The following is a 24,777-nucleotide window of genomic DNA, read 5'->3' as shown; positions in this document are numbered from 1 at the left end:
GGAGGGAAGGAGAGGAGAATCGAAAAGAATGCAACTCCCACGGGTTGAGATAAGAACAGTTTAGTAACTAAGGTATAACACAAATCACTACTGCTACCACCAATAATAATAATGATAAAGGAAATAACAAGAGGAAAGAATACAACACCTCTACACCAGCCGACCAATAACTCGCCCCACTCCCCCCAGCCAAGCACCGACCGATACCTCCTCCAACCCTGCATCCCTCTAGCCCTTCCGGGGTAACTCCCAGTTACATCCTGGGCATGACGTGCTGTGGTATGGAATACCTCTTTGGCTAGTTTGGGTCAGGTGTCCTGTCTCTGCTTCCTCCCAGCCTCCCCTCCTCCCTGGCAGAGCATGAGGCTCACAAAGTCCTTGGCCAGACCAAACATTCGAGCAGCAACTGAAAACATCGGTGTTATCAGCACTGTTCCCAGGCCAAAAGATCAAAACACAGCACTGTACTAGCTCCTAAGAAGGAGAAAACTGACTGCTGCTGCTCAAACCAGGACAACCAGTAGTCCCAAAAGCATTTCCTAAAGATGCAAGTATTGTATATCTTTCACTTACTTTCAATAGTTACACAATGCCATTAGTGCTTTAACCTGTGTGACACCAGAGGTCTTCTGTTTGCAGTTCTGCAGTCTGCCTTTCCCTCCCAGCTCCATAACCTCTAAGTAAACCCTAAGCCGTTGCAGAAGGGTTTTTCCTGAATCTGCCACGGCAGTGTTTTCCCCTTTGTGCCTGTGCAAACCCCAGGTCAAGCTGGGTTTTTCAGGGTAAATGGCTGCCATTAGGAAAAAAAAAATCAACCGTTCTCTCCCACCCTCTTCATAACCTGTTTGTAGTAACTTTCCGTTTATATCAGCAGAAGAACAAAACCCACAGAGTAGCAAAGCAGGTAAGCATTACACCGCAACAGACATGCAGAAGGCTTAGAAACCAGTCCTCATAGGACCCCAAGTATGCGTTTGAACCCACTGTGAACAGTAACAAGCAATAGTGTGTTTGAGTGGAGATGAAAAGTGTATCATGCTAGGACAAAATGTGGTGAAAAAACATTGCTGTCAGCACCCACTGCTCTGAAGAGCGTGCCCAAGGAAGGAGCTTGGCTGCAGGCCGTGCTGTTTCACTAACAGTGGCAGAGGAGTTTGTTGTGGTTTTTAAACCTTTTTTCCTTTCTCTCATTTTTTTCCTTTCTCTCATTTTTTTCCCCCTCTGAGATAACTTTGAGTTCTATGTATACCACCAGTTACAGACTGCAAATACATCATTCTGCATGCAAAACCTTTCTTGGCATCCCTTGTACAACCGTATGGTCAACAAACTGCAAATTTTACCTCCCCCTCACTAAAGAGAGAATGGAGATGAGTATCTTCTGAGCCTGGTTCTGGCAGTGTTAGTACCTCTGTTGTAACAGCAGTTGGTTCAGATGGGCATGTTCCATTTCTCACGCTGCAAATAAGCTACTGCCTAATCCAAAGGAATTCTCAGACCATGTGCCCTCTACAACAGCAAGTCATTTGTTCTTACTGCACTTTCATCCTTCTCCACCCTGTTTTTAAAAGCAAACAATCTGTTCTGTAGTTCACATCCAGGAAGGAAGAAGACTGACAGACAGGCATGCTATGAACTGGCAAATTAATTACCTTTATTACCATTTCTTTTTGACTAGACATTACTCGAAAGTCGTATTTTGATAATGCTAATACATGAAGGAGTCACCAAAATAAGTAGAGCTTCCTAAGTCAATGAACATCAGAGACAATAAAACACCATAGGTTGGACTTAAGTACATGTTCACTAATTTCTCGGAAATAAAAGAACATCAGAATACCTGCACTTCAGTCTGCAAGCTGGAGAATGCTGCAGTACACAGACAACCTGAAGTTGGAGATAGTGCAACCTCTCACAAATGCCTTTTCATCCCACAATGCACATGAAAATGTTCATTTAACATCTGTGGCAAATCCTCACCCTTTTAAATTTATTATCTGTGAAGGCTTGTAAAAGGGATTTCTGGAGACTGGAATGCTCTACCCATGCACAGAACAACTTCTGAAGCACAAGAACAGCACTAGTTTCTCCAATTCATCCTACCAATATGACCCAGTTCAAATTGCACTTTAAATTCAGACTCTTTGACATGTTTTCTCTCTAGAGTTAATTTTTATGATAAACAGCTCACCTGCACACACACAAAGATTAGTCAATAACCACCCCAGCTGCTCTCAGGCCCATCACAGCAACCATCAGCCCAACCAAGGCCCACTTCCAAGAGCCTAAAAGAGCACAGAGGCATAAGGGCAGTGGGAAGCCTAAGATACTGGACTGACATCCTGTCCAGACCACCCCACAGACCCAGGGCTGCCTCCAGTCAGCCTCAGCCCCAGTGTCAGTGTGAAACCCACCAAGATGAGTCAACAGGACTAAGGCATGTCCTGCCCAGGGTAGGGGACACATAATGGATGCAAGGGCGGAACACGTCAGGATCACACAAGACATATTATGGGACCATAAGCAGGGGAAGCAATGGATCTCTGACAGGAACAAACATGCAAAAAGAGAGAGAAGGCAATAAATATTAATTGCACGTAAACACATTGCTGGTTGGTGTGCTTGGCTGGCCTTGCCCTGCACCTGATCAAGACAGGCTGTCCCACTTTTTATTAAATGCCTTTTTAATTCTTCCCTGTTTAGTGTGTGTGTGAATGTACAAGACGCGAGGGCAGCAGCTGGAGTCAGATCAGAGAGGGAGTACGATGCCTGGATGTGCAGGGACTGGTACCAGCCAGTACGTATGTACATGAGCAAGGTTTGCACCAGCAGACCCCTCCTCAGAGCAGGATGACACTACTGGTGTTGTTCATGCTCATGCACTGCATGTGTCCGTGTTAACCTGCATACCTGACCATGTACAGGCGTGCTCTGCATGCACAGGAACACATGTGCAGCCTCTCCCCTCCAGGGCTGCTGGATTTACTGCCCACACCCTGGAAACAGAGCACAGTCTTCCAGGAGCATGTAACATCAGCTCCTTTCACCCCTGCCAGAAAAGAATTACTTGTTCAATCACATTCTTCCACTTGTCAGCTCTGCAAACACCAAAGTAACTACCACACTTTTTACATGTTGCAAATCTTCCCAAAGAAGTGACTGTGTAACAAACAAAGCTCCTCGGAACCAAAATTCATCTGAACACTGAAATATCATCATACAATCATAGAATCATACGATCATAGAATGGTTAGGGTTGGAAAGGCCTTAAGATCATCAGGTTCCAACCCCGCTGCCATGGGCAGGGACACTTCACACTAAACCAGGTCACTCAAGACTCTGTTCAACCTGGCCTTGAACACTGCCAAGGATGGAGATTAGCCCAGAGGCTTCCATTTCTCTCTGGCTGCTGCAGGAGCGAAGGGTCAGTGCTGCCAGTCAGTCTGTGCTGAATAAGCTCTGCTGTGAGCAGAAAGCACTGAGCACTGTTCACCAAGGGTAGCTCAGTATGCTGCCTGCTGAGGAGCGTGCACTCTTTTTTGCACACAAAACCAGTAAGCTCACAAAACTCCTGCCTACTTCTGTATGGAGACCACTAAACATGCTCAAAAACAAACAAAAAGCTAAGATGAAACTTCAAGACTCAGGTATGACAAAAAAAACAACTAATTTTGTGCCTTCCAAGTTAAAAATTGTATTATCATGCATTCACACTCACAACAAATTTTATAACCGTCTTCTACGGTGCAATATCCAACTGTATAAAAAAAGGGGTTATACTACCATATACCACAATACCACCTCTTCCTTTTTCCACTGGGCAAAGTGTACATGATACTTAAGGTGCAAAACCTGCACCCCTACAACCCGAAATCAAAGGAAGAAATACTGGTATAACAGAAAAGCAGGTCTAATGCCCCCTCCTGCCAAGGTTTACTGAAGATGAACAGACAATATGTTGGTTTTCTCCTAATACTGAGGTGAAGAAGTAAGACAACTTAAAAGTGATATTTTGAGTCTAATACTTGTTTTTACAGGCCCATAATAACATTGGGAAAAGGCTGTTTGTAAGCAACTGGAATGACAGTATTAACTAAGCATTTAGAGGCAGCAGATGACTGTATGTAAGTACAATCAGATGTCTGTTTCTGTAACTAACAGAACACGGTGCATAGTAACGTAACTTACTACAACAGTGAAATATTAATGTTCCAGCATCCCCCCTAAAAGTACACAACAAACAACATTTAAAAAAGATAATTATATGTTCCTGCTAAAATTTTGTGAATGCTGCAGGGTGCCCAAGCTATAAATCATTCCATGAAAATTTGAGTGCAAAGTTTGTTTTCCTCAATTGCATAGCTACAAAAAAATCCAGAACCAGAAAATGAACACTTCAGTGTTATTCAGCAAAGCTAGTGAAGAAAGCATAGTCCCTTGACTGAGATAATTGCTTTTATGGACTCCTATGAAGAGACTGCAAGAAACAGTGCACCTGCCTCAGGACCAACTGGAGGCAGACCAGCTACCAGAGTCCCTGCTCAAGCTAGTACATGGCTGGATTATCACGCCTGTCTCTACATCTACCCTGACACAAGCAAACTCATCTTCATCACTGTAACTTGGTTAGCTTTCCACGTTGAGACAGCCTTGACCCTAGAGCTGTATGCTCAGAATCCAACCTTCTTCTGCTAAGTGAAGAGGGATTCTGTACAGTACACTCCCAAAAGCAGGGAAGCTCTGCCAATGATTCCCTCACAGAGCTATACTTGAAAACATTTCACCAGACATGGACATAAGTTTTCAGAAACTAGACTGACTACATTTGCCTTGTATCACTTCCCTGCGAATATCAATCCAGTGCTTCAAGGATGTACCTCTCACGGAGAGAGCAACTGTACAGCATGCATGTGTGGCTACAGATCCATTTATTCGTGCTGATCTCAGCCTTACAAGGAAGATGCTGGCAAAAAGAGACTCTAACTAGCAAAGAACTATGAACAGAGCTCCAGGAGTCCCAGCCCTGTCATTTAACTAAACAGCAAAGAGATAGTGCTTAACTGCGGTACACAACAAACAAAAATCCACTACGACAATACATCTGGGTCACCTTTATTAAATGAGTAACAATGCCTGAGGTGGTGGGGAAGTACACAACCATCTAATAATTGGTAACTCCTAAGTATCCCAAAACCACTAATACTAATCCTTAATTCTTATACGGAGCAGAGGAGAGAAGGAAGGGAGAAGGAAGGAAAGAAAAAAGGTATTTCAAGTTTGGCCTGCAGACTTCAAATTCTTTGATTGCCATGTTAAGCTTTTAGTTGTAATTCCTATTAAATTTGGCTAAACAATGGCTGCTGGAAAAATACATGTCACTACAGAAATTATATTCTTGATGGAAAATAATTATGAGAACATGCAAACAACAAATTCTGGGTCTTTCTCTGCATTTGTGCACCAGAGGGAAGATATAATAGGATGTGAAGACAGGTGGAGGGAACGAGAACATTACTGACAGAAAGAACACAGGAGAAATTCCTAGAAATGTGTATTTCTGGTAAGAACTGATAAGAAAACTGATTAAGAATTTCTGTTCAGTTATCCATGCCTTATAATTCAATGGGAAATCTCTAACAAAAAAGATTACCAGGTATGAACTGAAATGCAGAACACATGGCCCTGACCATAACTGAACCAGAAATTCTCCCAAACTTCTGGTATCATGAGGTACAGCTTCTCATCAGGTATCCCCATACCTTAGTTCTTAAACTTCTTCAGAGTTCAGCATTTTTGTGTTCCAATTTCCTCACCCCACTCTTAAATGAGAATATCGCTACCTTTCTCCTGCAATGGAAGGAACATCAAGAAATGTGGGAGAAGCGTCTGGATATCAAGAAGCCAAGCATTGCAAGGTCAATGCTTTTCTCCAAGATCAACTGTGAGCGATTTTACATGTGTCATGTTACTTGATCATTAAAAATGTACATTTACTAACAGTGCTATCACAAGTCACCTACAACTCCAGAAGCCACTTTTATACAGAAAGTACTTACAGGTCATATGAGAACTTCCTCTGAAGATTAGTCTGGTTCTTCTGAAACCAATAAACATTCAGCTGTAGCTTTCCATATTCTGTCTGTAACTCTTTCAAGTGTTCTGACCAAAACAGGATTAAAATATACATTAAAATACATATACAGATATATACCTACATATATTACAACAGAAGTATCAGACAACAGACCAATAGTAAGCACAGTAACTCCATCCATAATGTTCACTACATTTTGTGTACAAATGCACAGACACTTATTAAACTTATTAATCACAGATGCACAAAATTGAGTAAGAAGAGCCTTTCAGCCTAATACAGTAACAAAAATGGTGCAACGAAGATTTCTGACATGCATTTCTTCATAAGGAATACTGCAATTTGTTTACAAACAGTTCCTTTGATAGATATCAGCCCAGGAAATCTTTAGGTCTATGAAATACTAATCAGAACATAGTATGAAATGGCATTCATGTTTATTAGCTTACAATAAAGACAAGCTTCCAGCGCTTCCCTGAATAATACACAATTTACAGTTATGTTTCTCAAAAACAGTGTCATCTATGATTTACAGTTTTCTTTCTGATAGAAAGCTCTGTGTGAGAACACCAGAAGAAGGCACCATGTCACATTTACCTGCTCCTAGAACTTAGGATCATTCCCTGGATTTCCTGAGGAATTGCTAACAATAATTTTGAAGCACCAACTGAACAGAAATACAGACCTAGTTTTTCTTATTTAATATAGGAGTTTGTGAATTCCCCCCATGCTAAAATGCATGACCCAAACACCTCAGGGAGGAACGTAAGAATACGCTGCAAAAAGTAGCATGAAGGATAAACATATCAACAATGTACACAGAGGCTAGTTTTATTCCCTGTTATTCTATATCATACAGGTCAGGTGTCCTACAACAAGCACTACATGGACAAATCCTTCTACTACTGAGGTAGATTAGTATGACACTTCACTGAACTGGAACTATGCAGATACAGAATCTAAGTCACCAGAGCTCCAGCTCCACCCCCATGACTTGAAGAAAAGCAGGATTCTCAGAAGAAAAAAAAAACATAAAATGCAAGTCTTAAAAACAGAAGGCTAAAAAAAGTATATGAAAACGATATAAAGGGGCATTATGTACATACCTCGTAGGCTTTGGATCAATCGGTCATTTACTGTGATGTTACTCATCAGCACTGCCTGGAAGGAATGAAACAGAAACCACTGTTTTAATTGCAAAGGACCTGTATTACCATTAGTATTATAAACAACATCAATCAAAGCACTTGTAACAAGAGCCTTTATTTGTGAAGTGATGGGTTACAGCCAAACACAAAACCTTCTAGCTGCTCTAAAGGTTTACTAGATCATGAACACTCATTTTTACTCAGATTTCCCGGTAAAGACCAGGGGAGAGATATCACTTCACTTTAAAAACAGGAGGAATTTAAAGAGTCCTGCCCTAAAATTGCTTGCTGCTTTATTCTGGTTTAATCTCGTGCTTGCAAATCACAGTCAGATTTACTGTATTTATCCTTGAAGGAAGAATACAGCATAGCACAGCTTGCCATCAACAACCTTCTCACTGGGGAATCAATACACCTGCATTAAGGCATGTAAGAATGAGCTATGAAAGCATTAATCATTCAGCATAAAAGAACTCTACAAAAGCAACATGAAGCCCTTGCATTATACCACTTTTCCTCTCTCTCTTTGATGACAAAGTGCTGGAGTGACCTTTCATTCCCTCACTTTGCTCTCTCAATCTGAAGCTGCAGTCAACACACGAACATTTGGACTGGTCTTCCACCAAGCCCCCTCTACCATCCCAGACATACACATGCCCCCAAACACCTGAATATTGATAGAATTAAGGCAGGCCTAAATGAAAACAATTCCTGCGAGCCAGAGGTCAGGATAATTCAGATTCATATTTAACATTCAGAAAGTCTGGTGCACAAGAGTCTGCTAAGACTACAAAGAGATGAGATCCACTGACCCTTCAGAAACTATCCATTTCAATCTTCGGAGCACTTTCTTGCACTTCACTGCCAGTTTCCTCATTATCCCCCTCCCAGGAAAACTCAGTGATCTGCAGGGGTCCCAGATCAGGGTATACCAAGTCCCCAGCTTCCGCTCAAGTACCGATGTGTGTACACATGTACACACCACTTTAATGCAAAGAAGTAACTGCATCCATTCTGCCTGCCCAAGTCACTCTGACACACCCTGAAATGCTGTCAGTGCCTTTTTTCACTAAGACTACAGTAGTAAGTGCCAGTTGATTAGAAAAAGCTAAGCATTCAATCAATCAGAGTGAGGTGGCACACAGGAGAGGGCTAGATTTGTCTTTTATTGACCCTTTAAAGAGTCACGGTTTGGGGGCAGTCATTCACATACCGATGAACAGGCAACCTTTTTCAACCCTAGGAAAAAAATATTCCCATGCCATTCTATAGACGCAGTCGGTCCATGAATACCACTGTGAAAACTCAAGAGCAAAGGCCTTGCTACTTTGTTGAAAAGGAAAAAACAATAATAACAATGTGAGTAACAACATATACTTAGGATTGTTTAATAGCTCTTCCCATCCTTTCTCCTAGGACAGGTACAAAGAGTATTCTTATTTGTTTTCACTGGTTTATTGGGGAAATTAAATTAATGTTTCAGTGGAAATAACAAGTTTTGCTAATGCATGAGCAACATAATCAAGTTGTTCCATGATTATCACACCTTCAGGGTTTCCAGCATTAGCCATTAACACAAACTGTCAACGGACCAGAAAAATCAGTGTGATGTGGCAATTTTATGTTCCTACAGCTTGTTCTGCTTTGGTTTTGGTTGGTTGGTTGGTTGGTTGTTCCCCTCTTAATACAAAACTCCAAAATACCAGGACCACTTATTCGGTAGTAAAACAGACAAGTATTGAACGTTTTGTACATTAGGGCAACAATAACTATAATTAGCTGAACTGAATAAAATTATGTGGCATATGAAAAAGGTTCCTTATATCACAATGGGAAGAAAAAGGAAAAAGCATGCTTTGGCCTTTATGAGTTACATGCAACACTTTCCCATGGCAATGCCACACCCACCTCCCTGGGTCTGTGGGTACAAGTCCAGGAAAAAAGTCATGTTTAGAAATCTTGTTAGCTGTTAAACCTGAAATACTGCTTAATAATTTACAGGGCAGTGCTCCAAATATCAGTTTCCAACCCAACTGTATTCATAATGTCAGGCTTTCCATGCCTCCTCCTGCCATCCGAGAGTCAACTAATCTACCTCATGGCTGTGAATTTGGCAGACATTTTCCTTTGGGTTTTATGCACACCAAAAAGCAACCTGCTGGGAAGTACTAGCAAACACATGCCAAAACAGTTCTAGGAAGAAACTGGCATTTTAAACCTCATTCAGCCCACAAGACAACACCTATGATCCCTAGAAGTGAGAATCCAGCACTGTTATCCCAGTATCAAAATGTTACCTTCTGTGACAAAGCAACTCTGTAACACAGAGCCAGCTTATTTTATTTGCAAACAGGTCTTCCAGAGAAATCCTTCTGATCATCACAGAGGAAAATTCACTTTCCTATCTGGAGTCAATGCTGCAGACAGCAGATCTCCAGAAACCAAAAATAAAGCCACACTGCCACCAACAGTGATAGAAAAATCATGCTCCAGCTGGCTATAAATTTTTTTGAATGACAACCACCAGAGATATATTTTTCTTGCTCTTTACAAACCATGTCTATGTAAGTCATACTCCACTTGGGAAACAAAAATTAAAGTTATTGTTTAAACAAAACCCAAAACATAGGTGCTTGTGAAGAAATCATTTCAAAGCGTACATTTTGAACACACACATACTCTGAACTATATACATGAATTTGATCTGATTAATGCCTTACACAGTAGTGTCCTTAAAACATTTCCTGGGGCCATTATTGCAATAATGGCAACCTTCAGCATTTGCCACCCTCAAAAATCAGCTAACCCAAGCACACCGAGTTCATGTTTGTGCTTTCTAACAATGACTGTATGTGCTGTATATAAAAGCATAAGATATTGCAACAGGAAAAAGGAATAAAATGACAAAGAACTTGCTGAGAGTAAACACTGGCTGCAGAACTAAAACCCAAGAAAAAGGGGTACGCATTCACAAACATAGCTGTCACACGGAGAAAAAGATGAGCTACAGTATCAGTAAATCAGCTGGTAGGAACAAAACCAAGCAGGAACAAAGCAAGCTGAGAGATAAGATCTATACATCCAGAATACTGCATAAACAAGCATTTATAATTAATCAGGGAGAAAAAGGGCACCTATTTAATGATTAACTATTTAACTGAAACTGACCTAAGTTCTTACTGCAAAGAAAAGGAGCGGCTCTGCTTTGTAAGCTCCTGCTCTCCACCACCATTCTGGCCACGAAGCAGAAGCCACATTTTGATTATCTGTTGTTCATTTCTTAATTATATCTGGAGATTTCCACCCCACTTCTCTATTTTTGTAAGCGCACCTCCCCACACACACATTTGCCTAGTAACACACATCATCAACTGTTTTCTTTGCACTCTTCTTCACCAACTTGAAATAATGTTCAGGAGTAAAGAAACCATTTATAACAGCCACAAAAAAGCTTTTTCATTCTAGGACATGAGATTAATGGCTAACTACATACTAGTAGCTGGGAGAAAAGTTCATAAATAAGATCTCAAAGGAAATATTTCTCTTTTAGGTTGGCCTGTGCACTGCACACTCACATATACTTCAGTGATGGTGCACCAATTGAAGCACAGCCAGAACAAATTTCAAGCCCAAAATGGAGGAGGCATTGTTAATTTAAAAGTACTTCTCACTGAACTGAATTCCATTCAGAAATTACAGACTTTCCCTCACCCTCAACAAGGGGGGGGGGGGGGCAAAAATTAACCAACAAAACCAACCAAACCTCCCAAAAACCCAACCAATTCTCTTCCTAAAGAGTGATCCTGGCAAAGATTAGGGACACTATCTTGACTCTATCACACCATCTGCTAAAAGCAATCTAGACTCTCTTTTTCCGTGATGAGGGACCATGCACCACAACATGGTGCAAGTCAGCTCTCAAAACTGCAGAAACCATCAAAACAGTAAAGTTGACAATTTCTTACACTCTCAGCAGAAGAAAGAGGAATTTGATACATATGAGTAAGAAATTACTTTCACAAGTACGGGGCAACAGCAGGCTGATTGGAGAAAATAAGACCTGCACAGCTACAGAACTTCCATGTCATTGTTATATTTCATTAAAACCCAAATAATAAGCAGTGTAAACAGAACAGAATCCTGTTATGTGAGAATCTTGACAGAAATCTGTACAGGTATACATAATGTATCTTCTGCTTTCCTTTTTGCCCATTCATTTTGCTATAAAAGGGGCAGAAATGTGCCAGTAGTTCACTCTTGAGCTACACATACTCTGAATTTGCACTTAGGATGCCTACAGTTCAGCTAGACCCAGGCCATCCATTTTTTTTCTTTACCATGTGAAAATGTATTTTAAACAGAGGTAGTGTTCTAAACGTCTGCTGTAGCAGTTACAGGTAAGCAGACTGATCTCTCTTGCTAATTTAGTAACATCGTGCTATGGCACGTAGAGCAGGGGACAAGGCAGCACTTGCTTTCCCTTAAAGCTTTTTGAAAACTAGAAGATGCAACATCAGTTTATAAAATAAAAACAAAACACACATAAGCACCTTCTTCTTTTCACAGCAGGCTTTCTTCTCTCTCCCTCTCCACTACTGTCATCTCTTTTGAGTGGAGCCAACTCTCTGCATACTGATACGTATTTTGTTTCAGAAGCTGTGCTGGGAATTTAAATTTTCCCCAAGGGAGGGGATCTGAGAGCAGCTGTGGCCAGTGTTAAAAGACACTGAGCAACAGGAGAGTGACGTGCTTCACATGTAATGTACAAAGCTCGGCCCCTCTCCTCAGCAAAACAAGATGTGGGCTGGGGAAGAATTACATAAAACCAAAGAAAATTACAAAAGTATACTCTAGCTGTTAAAAACAAGAGAGATGACACATATTGTTCTCCTATTACACTCTTCAAAATGACTATCATGGCTGTGCACATCCCAGAAACTACGAGTCCTGAATAACAAACATACAGAATATTGTTCTTTAGAAAATCACTTACAGATTACAAACAGCCCTTTGCACTCCTCATTACTTATCTGTTGTGACTAAGAGTTCACGTAAGCTCTCTTGATCTCTTCAGTCTATCTCTGTATGGATTTTCACAAGCTATTCGCTGAACCTGTATTAGTCCTTAAAAATTCAAGCAGATTTTTTATAAGCAAACTGGTGACTGAAGTGTTTCATACGTACTCAGACCTAAGAGAATAATAATTACAACAGCAATTTCCCAGGATTACATTGCATCAGTGAATGGTGAGCCCACAGGGTATTTCAGGCTCTGATTTCCTCCTACCTTCTATGTCCTCATCCTTTAAGTAGTACAGAGACAGTTCTACTGGAAAAGAAGGCAAATTTAACTCAAAATGGTTGTTCCTGTATAGATTTTTTCTATAATCAGCAGAACTACATTTTTATCCTGAAACAGATGGGTTTTCAAGACAGACCATTCACTCTTACGCATCAGCTGAAAGCATTTTCATTTTTCTTTAAGAACATCTAGAACTAAACAAAATCAAGTTTATCACTCAAAGATCTGTCTAGTTCGTTAAACAGTTTGTATTATTTTTAAGGCAAGTTGAGAGACTTGTGATTTGGATTTGCATTCATTCTCCCTGACTAGGTAAATATTTGCTACTAATCCCCATGTTCAAAGTTCAGATTAAGCACCAAGTTTCCAATAACTAGAAATTATGAATTCATTACTTGCCTCTCAGGAATCCTGGATTCCACTGAAATCCGGGAAGCCAAAAAAAAAAGCTTTGTGTGCTCATGTGTGTATACAAGTATGTATGCACGTTAATATACAACACACACTTACATACCAATATAGATACCCGCACAACAAAAGGACTCAGAAATAGTCTTTTCTTATATCCTACATCCCTCTGTAGAATAACCTCTGAACCGGGACAGATTCTTCAGACCAGGATCCTTAGCACAAAGAGCTAAGTTTTCCCTCTCTTCCCTGTCACCATATCACCAGCATTCCTAAATGAGAGCGGGGGAATCCATGTCAACTTGGCTAATGGCATCTTTTGACAAAAACACAGGTTCCCAGTAAAACAACTCTCCCTCCTCTTTAATCACAGTGTTGGAAAACAAACTACTACTGTGCAGGGTACTTGCTCACGTGTTACAAGAGCAACAAAAGCAAAGTTTGAATTTGCCACAAAGTGGTGCACAGGCACACACATACTCGTCCTGTCACTTGAGGCTCCTGAGACATGCTCTTCTTCAGTCACAAAAAGCAGAAGACAGGAAATAAGTCCACCGCACTTCTTTTATCTAATGCATAGACTACTCCATTAATGAATAATTGCGTTTTAGGGCGATGGAGGACAAAGCACTTAAGAGAACATAAGAGCTATCGACCCCAAAATCCACCTTGCCCAGCACCCTGGATGCCAAATAAACACCAAGGCAGCTACACTATTTGCCAAACAGCAGCTATTTCTGGCTGAGGAACATCTGGAGCCAGAATTGAACACCTTTGTATTGGGCAGTGGCACAGATGTTTGTCCAAGGTTAACCAGTCACTTTTTAACCCACATAGACCCACTGCAACTGGGCATTATGGATGTCATACATTTGCAGCTTCACCATCTATTGCATGAAGAGCACTTCTGCTCAGTCTGAACTACAACTTGCTGACTGCACTTGAAGCCCAACAGTGGATGGAGAACAACCACTCTTTGCCTCTCCCAGCCATAAGCACTTTCCACATGAGTCATGATCCTAGATATGCCCACAACAGCTCTCCTCAGCTGGCTCTTGTCCAGCCTGGAACCTACACTGTGGATTTCTGCAGAGAAGCTCTGCACAGCTTTGGTCACCCTCCTCATTCTCCCCTGCGTGGCTTTCCCAGCAACCCAAAACTCCACCAGTGGCCTCCCCACAGTACAACAACCAATCCAGCTTATTTCTAAGATGCCTTGTAACTTTTTTCTGTAACTTTTGCCTTATCATTCAGCCCTGTGATAACAGTTTCACCAACATGGCTGCATAATTTCTCTACAAGCAATTCATGTGTTTCACTTTGCATTTCCAGGTGTGAATGCATTCATCAATCTCCCTCATCCCTGTCACCAACTCTTTCAGAAGGAAACTCCAGGAGACTTCAGAAGCAATGTCTCCTTTTCCAAGAATCACTTTGACTCTTTCCCACACTACCACATTCACCCCCACATCCAACAGCAGTTTCGGTTTTGTAAAATGCTTCCCAGTTCTTTTCCTGGCACAGATGCCAGGTTTAATGGACGACAGCTCCTACATGTCCTCTAGACTCAAAACCACCACCACAACAAGGTGGATCATGTGGTATCAGCTACATTTGTCTAGTACCACAGTAGTTTGAAGCAGAAAGGTAGCACACCATAGTCTGGCAGAAACATTTCATCCACCAAGCTTCCTTAAATGCCAGCATGAGCGCCTGTCAGCAGCTCTCAACATCCACCCTATGCTGTGAACTCTGTGGCCAGCATGTCCAGTTAGCCGACTCTTAACACTTTTGACTAAAGGAAAATCTGCTTATAAAAACAAAACTTAAACCATATTTCACTTGTAAAAGAGACTGTAGAGTAAATTAAGCAAAAATTAAGCAAATACTTAGTTCTGTTTGCCCTCTCCTTACCTTTTGTTTGTTTCTTTGTTCTGGTTAACTCCTGAGTGTGTTTTTACTCCTTGCAGGACAGAATTGGAACGTAAAAAGATGCCAAAACAGATGGTGAGTTTCACCAATATGTGAACTGGGGGAGAGGTTTTATTCCAGTGTTGCTACTTGTAACTTCTAGTATTTCATGTGTTATACAATGAAAGCTATAATGTGCAGTCAACGTGCAATATCAGGCAACGATACATAATTTAAATGTTTTGCCACACCAACACACACTGTATGCCCATCAGCTGGAACTTTTGAGCAACCTTACTCTGTTGCAGAGAGTGTATTGGTAAACCACAGTCTCACAGAAAACTGTGACCAGGTATAAACACATTTGGGCCCTACCTTCTCTTCCTGGTGTACCTTGTTGGCATTTTCCATCTGAAAGCTGTGCAAGGACTGGATTTTGTCAATCTGCTGCCGCTGCTTCTCTAGCTCCCCTTGGAATTCATTCTTCTTAAGTTCCACGGCACCCCTCTCTGCTGCCGCACGGCGGACTTTGCCTTCCAGATCCATGATCCGACCCTGAGAAAGAGCAAATTAGCCCAAGAAAATAGAAATTACTATTCTCCAATGAAAAATTACCATTCTCAATAGAATCTTCTCCAATACAAAAAATATCAAATTTCACAGAACTAACAATTCTAATGTCATCGAAGTGCTGTGTTAGCCAGGGGCACCTACCACACACATAGACACACTCTCCCCAGTTTAAATAAATTAACAGTACAGTATACTCTGCAGAGACTATAAAAATTTCAGTTAAAGATAAAAAGAATTTAATACAAACAATTCTGACATCACTGCACTTTCCAGTGTTGGTCTTAAACTAACTTAGAGGGAAAACTCATCTCGCAAATCCATATGTTTTCCCGGGAGACTCAGTAAAAAGGAGGAAGACAATGCTACCTAACTTTCACAAACAACTGACATATAGCTGTTACACAGAGACACATATGAGAAGGACTCATTTATTAGCAGAAGATCACCTTTCTTCTTGATTGGTCAAAGAGCAGTGACAAGCAGAGGAAGGTTGGGGCTGTTCAGCCTGGAGAAGACTCCAGGGAGACCTTATTGTGACCTTTCAGCGCTTAAAAGGGGCCTATAAGATGGGAAAAGACTTTTTAGCAGAGGCTGTTAAGACAGGACAAGGGGTGATGGGTTTAAACGAAAAGAAGAAAGATTCAGGCTGGGTGTGAGGAAAATACTCTTTACAACAACAGTGGTAAAACACTGGCAAAAGTTGCCCAGAGAGGTGGTGGACATGCCATCCCTGGAGACATTCAAGGCCAGGCTAGATATGGTTCTGGGCAACCTGATCTAGTTGAAGATGTCCCTGCTCATTGTAGGAGGGCTGGACCACATGACCTTTGAAAGTCCCTTGCAACCCAAACTATTGTATGATTCTAGGAATGGAGAGTTAGAAAGACAGCTGAATGCTTTGTGTGAGCATAAGTAAGAAGTACCATACATGTAGGCTTTCAAGTTCGGAGTTTCCCTTACCTAAAAATCAGAATTCCTCTCACTGCCCCATCTCTCACTGCTGATAAGCAACTGTAGTATTATGAGAATTCCTACAACACACTGAAGCTCCTTGCCCACCACATGCAGGAGAAGCATCCTTCTTCTGGACTATATTTTTAACCACACAAGTAGAGGACAACGTGCAGAGCAACAGGCAAGTTACCTGCAGATCCACGCTGCGAGAACTTGCAACCCAGTAGTTGAAGCCCAAAACAATGATGCACGCCACAAGCGCAGCCACGAGCAGGGGTGGAGACTTCATCCCTCGGCAGCTGTTTCCTAGTCCTACCATTTCAGGAAAAACACAAACCCAAAGAACCGCAACAGGGTGGAAACCTGCAAACTAAAACAGGCACATTAGACTGCATCCTCCACTACGGCTACTTTATACACACAATGAAACTTTTACTGCAGTAACAAAACTGCTCTCTGCTGAAGGGACTACACCCAGGCAGGAAGGCACACTGTCTAGGTACTCCCATCTGAAAGACCAAGAAAGGCCATCTCGTGCCATCACCTTGTACATAAAGCTTCACATGGACTTGAGGGGGAAGCCTTGAATATTCCTAGCAATAGAATGAAAATCTGCAATAAACAGAACAAACCAGTCACGCTTTTATCATGTATTACACCCAGACTTGGTCAGGTAACACTGGTCTACAGACAGAGGATAAATTCCTTGTTATCTCTTTTAGTCAGAAAATAAGCCTAGTCTGACTGTTTCAGGAGCAATTTGCACTTTGCTTCCGAAACTCAGGCAATTTCAACTTACTCCCTCTGACAATATTATTTTAACTTTTTCTTCCAGGTTTATAAATAAATAAATTAGATTGAACTGAATTACTGTAAGGATAATCTAAATAAATAAATAAATAAAATTAAAAAAAAAAAAAAAAGAATTAGCATACACTCCATGAACACAATGGTAAATTACATTAAATGATGCTGGTTTTGATCCTCAGCTGCTGCCTCTGATCCTAACAAAAAACAAATAACCTTGCTTTAACGAATGAGCAGTACCAAGGGTACTACTGGTTGCTATGACACTTGGGTTGCTTCTGCAAAACAGCCCATCTTAATATAAAAGTGTGAGCAAAGGGCAGTCACAATTCTGTTTGAAATAGGCTATGTTCATCCTGTGACATGATAAAATCTGCTCTTAATGAGTGTAATAGCAGGTAGCTCAATGAATCCTCAAACTCCACTGGGAACCTTGGGCACAGTTCGTAATAGATTGCTCTCTTGTACACTGAGATCAATGTTTTTTCTTTTTGTACTCCTGCAGACAAAAGCCTACAAAGATGAGCACAGAAGATGAATCAGATGGCAAGCATAGACAGATACGTCAAAAGGCATTAACTAAATCTGAAATGGGTACATTTACTACTAATATCTCGTACAGCCTCTCAAGGTACATTCTTTTAAATAACTGACTTTTTCCCTACAGATGCAATTCAGAGGCTGTCATTTACTTAAAAATTAATACATCATAGCAACCCTCAAAGGGTTTACACATGCACATAGACTGTAATCACAGTGGAAGAAGGTGATGCCAGAATTTAGCAGGTACCAGAAATGCTGATTCTACTTATGTCCAGCACTTTAGTCTTTTAACAACTCACCTGTAACTAAGTCTGCACGTGCACCCGCCGCAAAATCCCCTTTGCATTCAATTTAAAATATAACCCATGTTCTTTTCTCAGCAGGGAGTGCACAGTACTGTCAGACTGGTGAAAATCTCAAATCTATGTGGTCATCTGAAAAGTCTGTGTATTTGTTTGTATTTGCGAATGGGGTACATACAGATTTCTGAAAATGCTGCCTCTTTGTGTACATGCACACACACCCATACACAAAGAAACCTAAACAAACAAAGAAACAACACAAACATCAAATCCACAGAAAGCCCCAAAGCAAACCAAAAGAAGTGTGCATGACTGCACAGGTCCAACACTTGAGAGTCTTGCCTAAGGAAACCTCAGCTACTTGAGCAAACTGATACACGCAGTAGAGCTCCAGCAGACACCCATGGAGCCATGTACAGCTGAAGTAAGGTCAATAGAAAAAGCAAAGGCATGAGGAGGGACCATGCACTTCTGTTGTTAAACAGAAAAAATCAAGATGCGGTAGACTAAGACACACAGAGACATGCAGAAATTTCCAATACAAATCTAGGAATTGCAGAAATACGTACTTCTTGCACAGACTATTCTCCTGCTGCGCCATCCTAAGAGGAGCGCCTGAGAAGTACAAAGCTGCCTCACCTTACACATCCACTGAAAACCAAGAACCACAGATCTCCAGGGTGGCAAAAATGAGAGGTAGAAAATGGGGAAGATCAGCACTGCCATATGAGCTAAGAACAAGATAATTAATTTACTTTTGTTTACTGGAATAACATACTACATTTCAAATAATGTGCATTGGAACCTGACATGAAGTCATTTGTATCCTGTTCTTCACTGTAAGAATATTAGCTAATACACTTGAAAACATGCAAAAACGCTAAACATAGCACTGCAAGATATAGCAAGTCATTCCAAGTGTAACTTGAATAAAATAATTGGCATTTTCCTCCTAGTGGTCAGAAATAAAGAAAGTCATCTATGTTATCAGCAGTAACAACTTGCACTGGAATTTAACTACTGGTAAATGCATGGGACTAGCTATATAGCTCAATTTTCAGAGCTAAAAACAAACCATATTGTTAAAGGAAGAACAATCAGTTCAACATGTAGGTTAAAGCACAAGCACAAACCATGTTAAAGGAATGCTGACACACTCAGCAGAATACGCAAATCCAGTAGTCTCAGGAACTCTTCCACTGTTCTCAGCTATTAAAAACAAGCAGGCAAGAAAGCATTGGTTTCCTGATGGAATGTCTGACTGCAATACATTGCTCTCTCTAGGAAATCCAATGTTGTTTGGCCTTAAGTAATTTATGTTCATTGGGAATATATTTTTATACTCAACAGAAAGACAGGCAAAATGCAGGGGAAAGAGATGAAACCCAAAGAAAGATCTTCTATCCAAACAGAGCAGACCCAAAACATTACCTCTGTTGCAAAATTGATATTCCATTTCTCATCAGTTTAAAAATTAAAACTTTTTAACTTTCTATCATGGATACACACACATGTATCCTGGAAGAGCCTGGAGAAGGCTGCATGGAGACCTCACAGCAGCCTTCCGGTATGTGAAGGGGGCCTATAAGAATGCTGGGGAGGGACACTTCATTACGGACTGCAGTGAAAGGACAAAGGGGAATGGGTTTAAACTTAAACAGGGGAAGTTCAGGTTAGATTAAGAACTTAGGAAGTTAGAACTTAGGAATTAGAATTTAGGAGGAAGTTCTTTACTGTAAGGGTGGTGAGGCACTGGAATGGGTTGCCCAGGGAAGTTGTGAATGCTCCATCCCTGGCAGTGTTCAAGGCCAGGTTGTACAGAGCCTTGGGTGACATGGTTTAGTGTGAGGTGTCCCTGCCCATGGCAGGGGGGGTGGAACTAGATGATCGTGAGGTCCTTTCCAACCCTAACTATTCTATTATTCTGTTCTATGATTCTATGCATTTTGGAGGACACATAAGCAAATCAGCTCAGTAAGCACATTTACATGGAAATTATTTGTACATGCTGTTTTCCAGGAAACATCTGGTTTGGCACAGTTATCTGAATTGAAAATAAAACACATTTATGATTTTATGGGTAAGACAATTATTTTACTCAACATGAAGGAATATATCATTCATGAATGTTTACTACAGATGCGAAAATGAGATGCTGTATCATGTGCATAATGCTCTACATTTGGTAAAGCATAAAATTCCAGGTTTTTGAACAGCAGATTTCATTCTTCTGTTTTGCCAGCTTAGCAATGCTTCATCAAGAGGGAGATGCTTTAGCCTCTGAAATATTCAAGCAAATTAACATACAGCACACTTTTATTTCCCACATTAATACACTATCAGTCTGTCTGATCAATTCCTTCTTTTATTGTACTCACCTGAAGTAGGATAGCTAATATTCAGTGATCTTCCACTACAGATAACTAATAACCATGCTGACAAAGTCTGAAGACTAAGGCATTCAAGGCAAAGACAGAGCAAAACAATTTGCTTCCAGAAGGAAAATCAAGTCCCTCTGCTCACAAGATCCAGCTCTGTGTATTTGCACAACACCTGCCAGGCAGGAATAAGCAGAACAGATAAAAATTCCATCAAAGCAGCATGTAGACAGAGTGGGAAGCAAAAGGTGCCCCTTAAGCCCTGCCTGTATAGCTGCCTACCCACTGTCTCCTTCACCACCTAGCTTGCATAAGCCAGAGCAGCACATGAAGGCTATTTACAGATGAAGCAGCCACTGAAAAGTGAAGGCGCCTCTTCCTTGGAGGTCTGCACCTTGGATTATGGACAGAGCCTTAGTAAAACCCCTTTGGAAAGACAGGGCCATAACCTGAGGCAAAAGGGAGTGAAAAAACAACAAGGACCCGAGGGGTACTGGACAGCACTGAGAGGATCCACAACCTCATCCAACCAGAACTGCCAACAGGCAACCACTCTGTCCATGCTGAGGAAATCTCCTCCAATCCAAGGGCCCCTGCAGACAGACCATAGGGCTATTCCCACCTTTTGCAGATTCATCCCAAATTTCTCAACAAGATTCTGGAAGAAATCACCTGTCCCATAACAGAGAGGGTTGGAACTAGATGATCTGTAAGGTGTCCTCCTACCCAAACCATTCTATGTTTCTATGAAAATCCCTATGTCTGACTGTTTGAATAAAAGTATACTAGCTTTACCAAGCAAGCTAATCGAAACCTCTTCCACTTAGAACAGTTAGCTTGTTATACACAGACATGACTAAATCAGACTAAAAGATACAAGAAATTGGCTTTTATTTAAAAAAAAAAATTAATCAAAGCTTTAAAAAATGTAATTCTTGAGAAAGTGAATCAGACACGGAGCAAATACTTGTGCACCCAGTCTTCAAAACAAGGTGATATTTTGGGCATGGGTTGAAACGGAGAGGTGACAAAAATAAGTCAAAACCTTTTATTGTCAGTTTTATATATGGTCAACATGCAGTAGTGATCATATCTGAAAGAGAAATCCAGTTGTTGGGTCTCACTCACAGCTGCATGTTACCCAAAGTATCACCATTCACAGTTCCACAGCAACATTCAGGCTTTCAAGGGTGCCCTGAACGCTTTACAGAGGTCAGAAACATGGTATAATACACTGCCACAAAACACAGCAGGTTTCTCATCATCCTCTGCAGCAACACTGTTTGGGGGTGGTTTTTTTAGAGTTAGCAAGTCAGAAAAGGTCAAACAAATGCTCTTCCAATGGAGATTTAAAGTTTGTATAATGAACTCAAGCCTGCTGACCACAGACTTTCTAAATACCATGCCCAGGAATCCACAAACTGCAGGCTCAAACAACCAAACAAATAAAAAAAAAAACCAACCAACCACCAAACAAACCAAAAAACACAAAACCAAAACCAAACAAATCGACAAAACCTCCTGGAACACTCAGCTCCAGCCACTTTTCAAACTTCTGTACTTTGAATGACTGGCTCACTTCAAAGCAGCAACCACCCCCAGAAAGAAAAAAAAAATCTAACACAGATGCCACAGGATGTCATTGAGTCACTGTTTGCCCAAATTACCAAGTTACTTTTCACAGGAAGGGGAGAAGCACTTACAGCACAACACATTGAGCAGCTGCACTCTCACCCTTCTCAGGAATAACCATCATTAGACACTCAGTTCAGAAAAGGTCTTCCTTTTCTAATGCATTTTAAACTAGAAGTAACAGAGCAGAAGAGTATGAAGATACTGAAGAAGCATTATCTTTTCAGGGGGAGGATGACTGTTACCACTCGTCCACTAATTATTTTTTGGCTCAGGAAGTATCTCATCTTTCAAATGACTACATTACAAGAAGCTATAACCAACACCCACGATGTCCTGCTCTGTATCTGATTAAAGAGGTAGCCCAAAGAGGTGTGTAGCAAAAGAGATGCTAGAGATTTAAGGTAGGTATTGATTCTGATGAAGGAAGATAGGTAACCAAAGTTAACTTGAGAAAATCTTCTGAAATACCAATATCTGAAGTTTCCAGACATGCTGTCTAGATGTACTTGTTGACAATGCTATAACCACCTCAAAATACTGTGCATGAAAACAAAATCGCACAAGAAGCTCGTATACCAAAACAATCTCACCATTTCATCAAAGCTTTCATTTATTTTAAGGAAAATATTCTGTTGCCAGTATTTTTCCCATAGAACATGAACTATCTTGTTAGGATCACCATTAATAGGACACCCTCTTGATCTTAAAAAACCCACCAACATTAGGAAATGTTGGACATCTAAATATGTGGTGAGAAAATCACTATGCTCCTGTCCCCCCACCTCTGTAACACTACGTGTAGGGTTTCGCTGTAAAATACACAAACCTCCCCCTAGAAAAGTAAAAAGTAAAAATGAAGATTGCGAATAGTTCTTCACGAGCAAAGCTCGGTCAAGATGTAGCACGAGGCGCCATCTTAAGGGAGACAGCACAGGGGCCAGGTTAATTACGAACATGACCAGTTACATCTGGAAGGTGACAAGGAAATCCAACCAAGCAAAGTGAGGTTAACCTCGAGGGTGCCTGAAACAAACACGGTGTTTACCGTCTAACCGTCAGCTGAACGACAATTTCTGAGGAGGTGGGTGAAACACTTTGCCAAGCGTAACTGGGAAGGGCTCTGGGGGCAAGAACTTGTGAACAGCCACCAGCCACCCCAGCGCGAGTGAGAACTCCACAGCTCTGCCTACTGGGGAGGAAAAGCAGGGAGCGCTTGAGCAAGGCTGGCTCAGAAGAAAGAGGTAGAAGAGGTGAACAGTTTCAGGTCACAGCCCTGGCTGCAAGGCACCCGGAAAGACCATCTGGTCCCACCTTTACCGTTGAGCCTAGAGGAGATTATCTCACGCCGTCCCTTGTTACGGCCCTTTCTGCTTTTTTTTCCTTTTCATCATTGTTTCTACCTCCACTGTGGAGGTCTGTCTACCTCCATTTCTACCTACCAGAATTGTTTAGAGCTAAACACGCTTCTCTCTGTGCTAAAGACCCAAAAAGGGAAGGCTGACTGAACAAAGAAAGACAAAGTACTACAATAAAGTGCCGTCAGTGCAAGGTATTCTCGCAAGCCAAGCACAGACGAACCTGGCATCCACCTACGGCGAGCGGCGAGCTCCCGCGGGACGGAGCCCGCCCTGGCCGCAGCTCGCCTCCCGCCTCGCACACCCCGCGCCGGGGCCGCCGCTCGCCACCCGCCGCTGCAGGAGCCGGCCGAGCCCAGCCCGGCAGGCAGCGCCGGCCAAAGGACGGCCGGCAGGCCGCGGCCCGGGGTCCCTCACGCCCCGCCGCCCGTCCCCGCCGGCCGCCTGCCCCGGCCGCGCCACAGGCCGCCGTGCGGAGAACGGGACTCCAGGCAGGCCCGGCCGCAGCAGCCCCCAGCCCAACAGGCAACGGCGGGGACCGCGGCCGCTCACCTCAACTTCCCGAGCCGCCGCTTCGAGCAGGAAGGCGGTGGCCCCCCGCAGCCCCCGGCGCCCGCTGCGAGAGACAGCGGCGGTCGGAGGCACCGCGGGCAGTGAGGGGAGGGCAGGGCAGGGGAGGGCACGCCTCGGCACAGCAGGGCGGCGCTGGCAGGAAGTGTGGGGCGAAGAGGAAGCCTGCCAGCCGCACGGGCAGCGGCGGCTCCCGGGCAGCGCTCGCCCAGCCCCGCCCCGGCCCGCCGCCTGCCCTGCCCGAGGCACCCCAGCCCAGGGGCCGCCCCGCGGCTGCCAGCGGCGCCCTGTCCCACTGGCGCCTGCCGCCCAGGGGCCCCCGCGCTGTGCCGCGGGGCCGGGGCAGCGGCAGAGCCGCGCGGGGAGCTGCCGGGCGGCGGCGGCGTGTGCGGTGCTCCCGTACGGGTGGCTCGGTCAGAGCCCTCGGCCGGCGCTGTAGCTGCGGTCCGAATTCCCGGTCCTCATCACAGGCGTTTGCGGGTCTGGAAAGTGACGTGGGGAAAGCTGGCCGTCCGAAATCGGGGCGAGTGAAATACAGCTCGGGAATGTTGTTATAGTACTTCCTTTTGACAGCCAAATGGATGAAGCGTGTATTTTCTTTGTTCAAAACGCCAAAGCCGGAAAAAAAAAAAGAAAACAAACCAAAAAGGAAGGGCGGTAGGAAAGGAGCAATAGCAGTTGCAGGCTAAGAAAGATGCAGGAGAATGTATTAATCTATGGGAGAAGTTACTGCTTCTAGATCGGTTTCTTAATGACATGGTATAATGTCATGGTAGAACAAACAAAAAATAGAAATT

The 24,777-nt window shown here is 42.5% G+C and overlaps 1 protein-coding gene across 5 annotated transcripts in view; it reads right to left on the bottom strand.

Moving 5' to 3' along the window:
* Nucleotides 1-24,046, bottom strand: part of GOLM1 (golgi membrane protein 1) — a 35,601-nt gene extending 11,555 nt beyond the window's left edge. For 3 of the 5 annotated variants that reach the window (XM_065663551.1, XM_065663555.1, XM_065663552.1), the window contains exons 1-5: nucleotides 23,963-24,046; nucleotides 16,581-16,760; nucleotides 15,239-15,418; nucleotides 7,201-7,255; nucleotides 6,057-6,159 (exon numbers count right to left, since the gene is read on the bottom strand). In XM_065663551.1, the coding sequence (XP_065519623.1) occupies nucleotides 6,057-6,159; nucleotides 7,201-7,255; nucleotides 15,239-15,418; nucleotides 16,581-16,709 (467 nt within the window). In that variant the 5' untranslated portion in view covers nucleotides 16,710-16,760; nucleotides 23,963-24,046. The remainder of the gene's footprint in view (nucleotides 1-6,056; nucleotides 6,160-7,200; nucleotides 7,256-15,238; nucleotides 15,419-16,580; nucleotides 16,761-23,962) is intronic. The other 2 variants (XM_065663556.1, XM_065663553.1) reach the window with 2 other exon arrangements.
* Nucleotides 24,047-24,777: the final 731 nt, after the last annotated feature.

The sequence above is a fragment of the Lathamus discolor genome, chromosome Z (genome assembly GCF_037157495.1).
Source record: "Lathamus discolor isolate bLatDis1 chromosome Z, bLatDis1.hap1, whole genome shotgun sequence".
Lineage (NCBI taxonomy): Eukaryota > Metazoa > Chordata > Aves > Psittaciformes > Psittacidae > Lathamus > Lathamus discolor.
The sequence above is the reverse complement of the archived record's forward strand: the minus strand, read 5'-3'. Positions and strand labels throughout refer to the sequence as shown.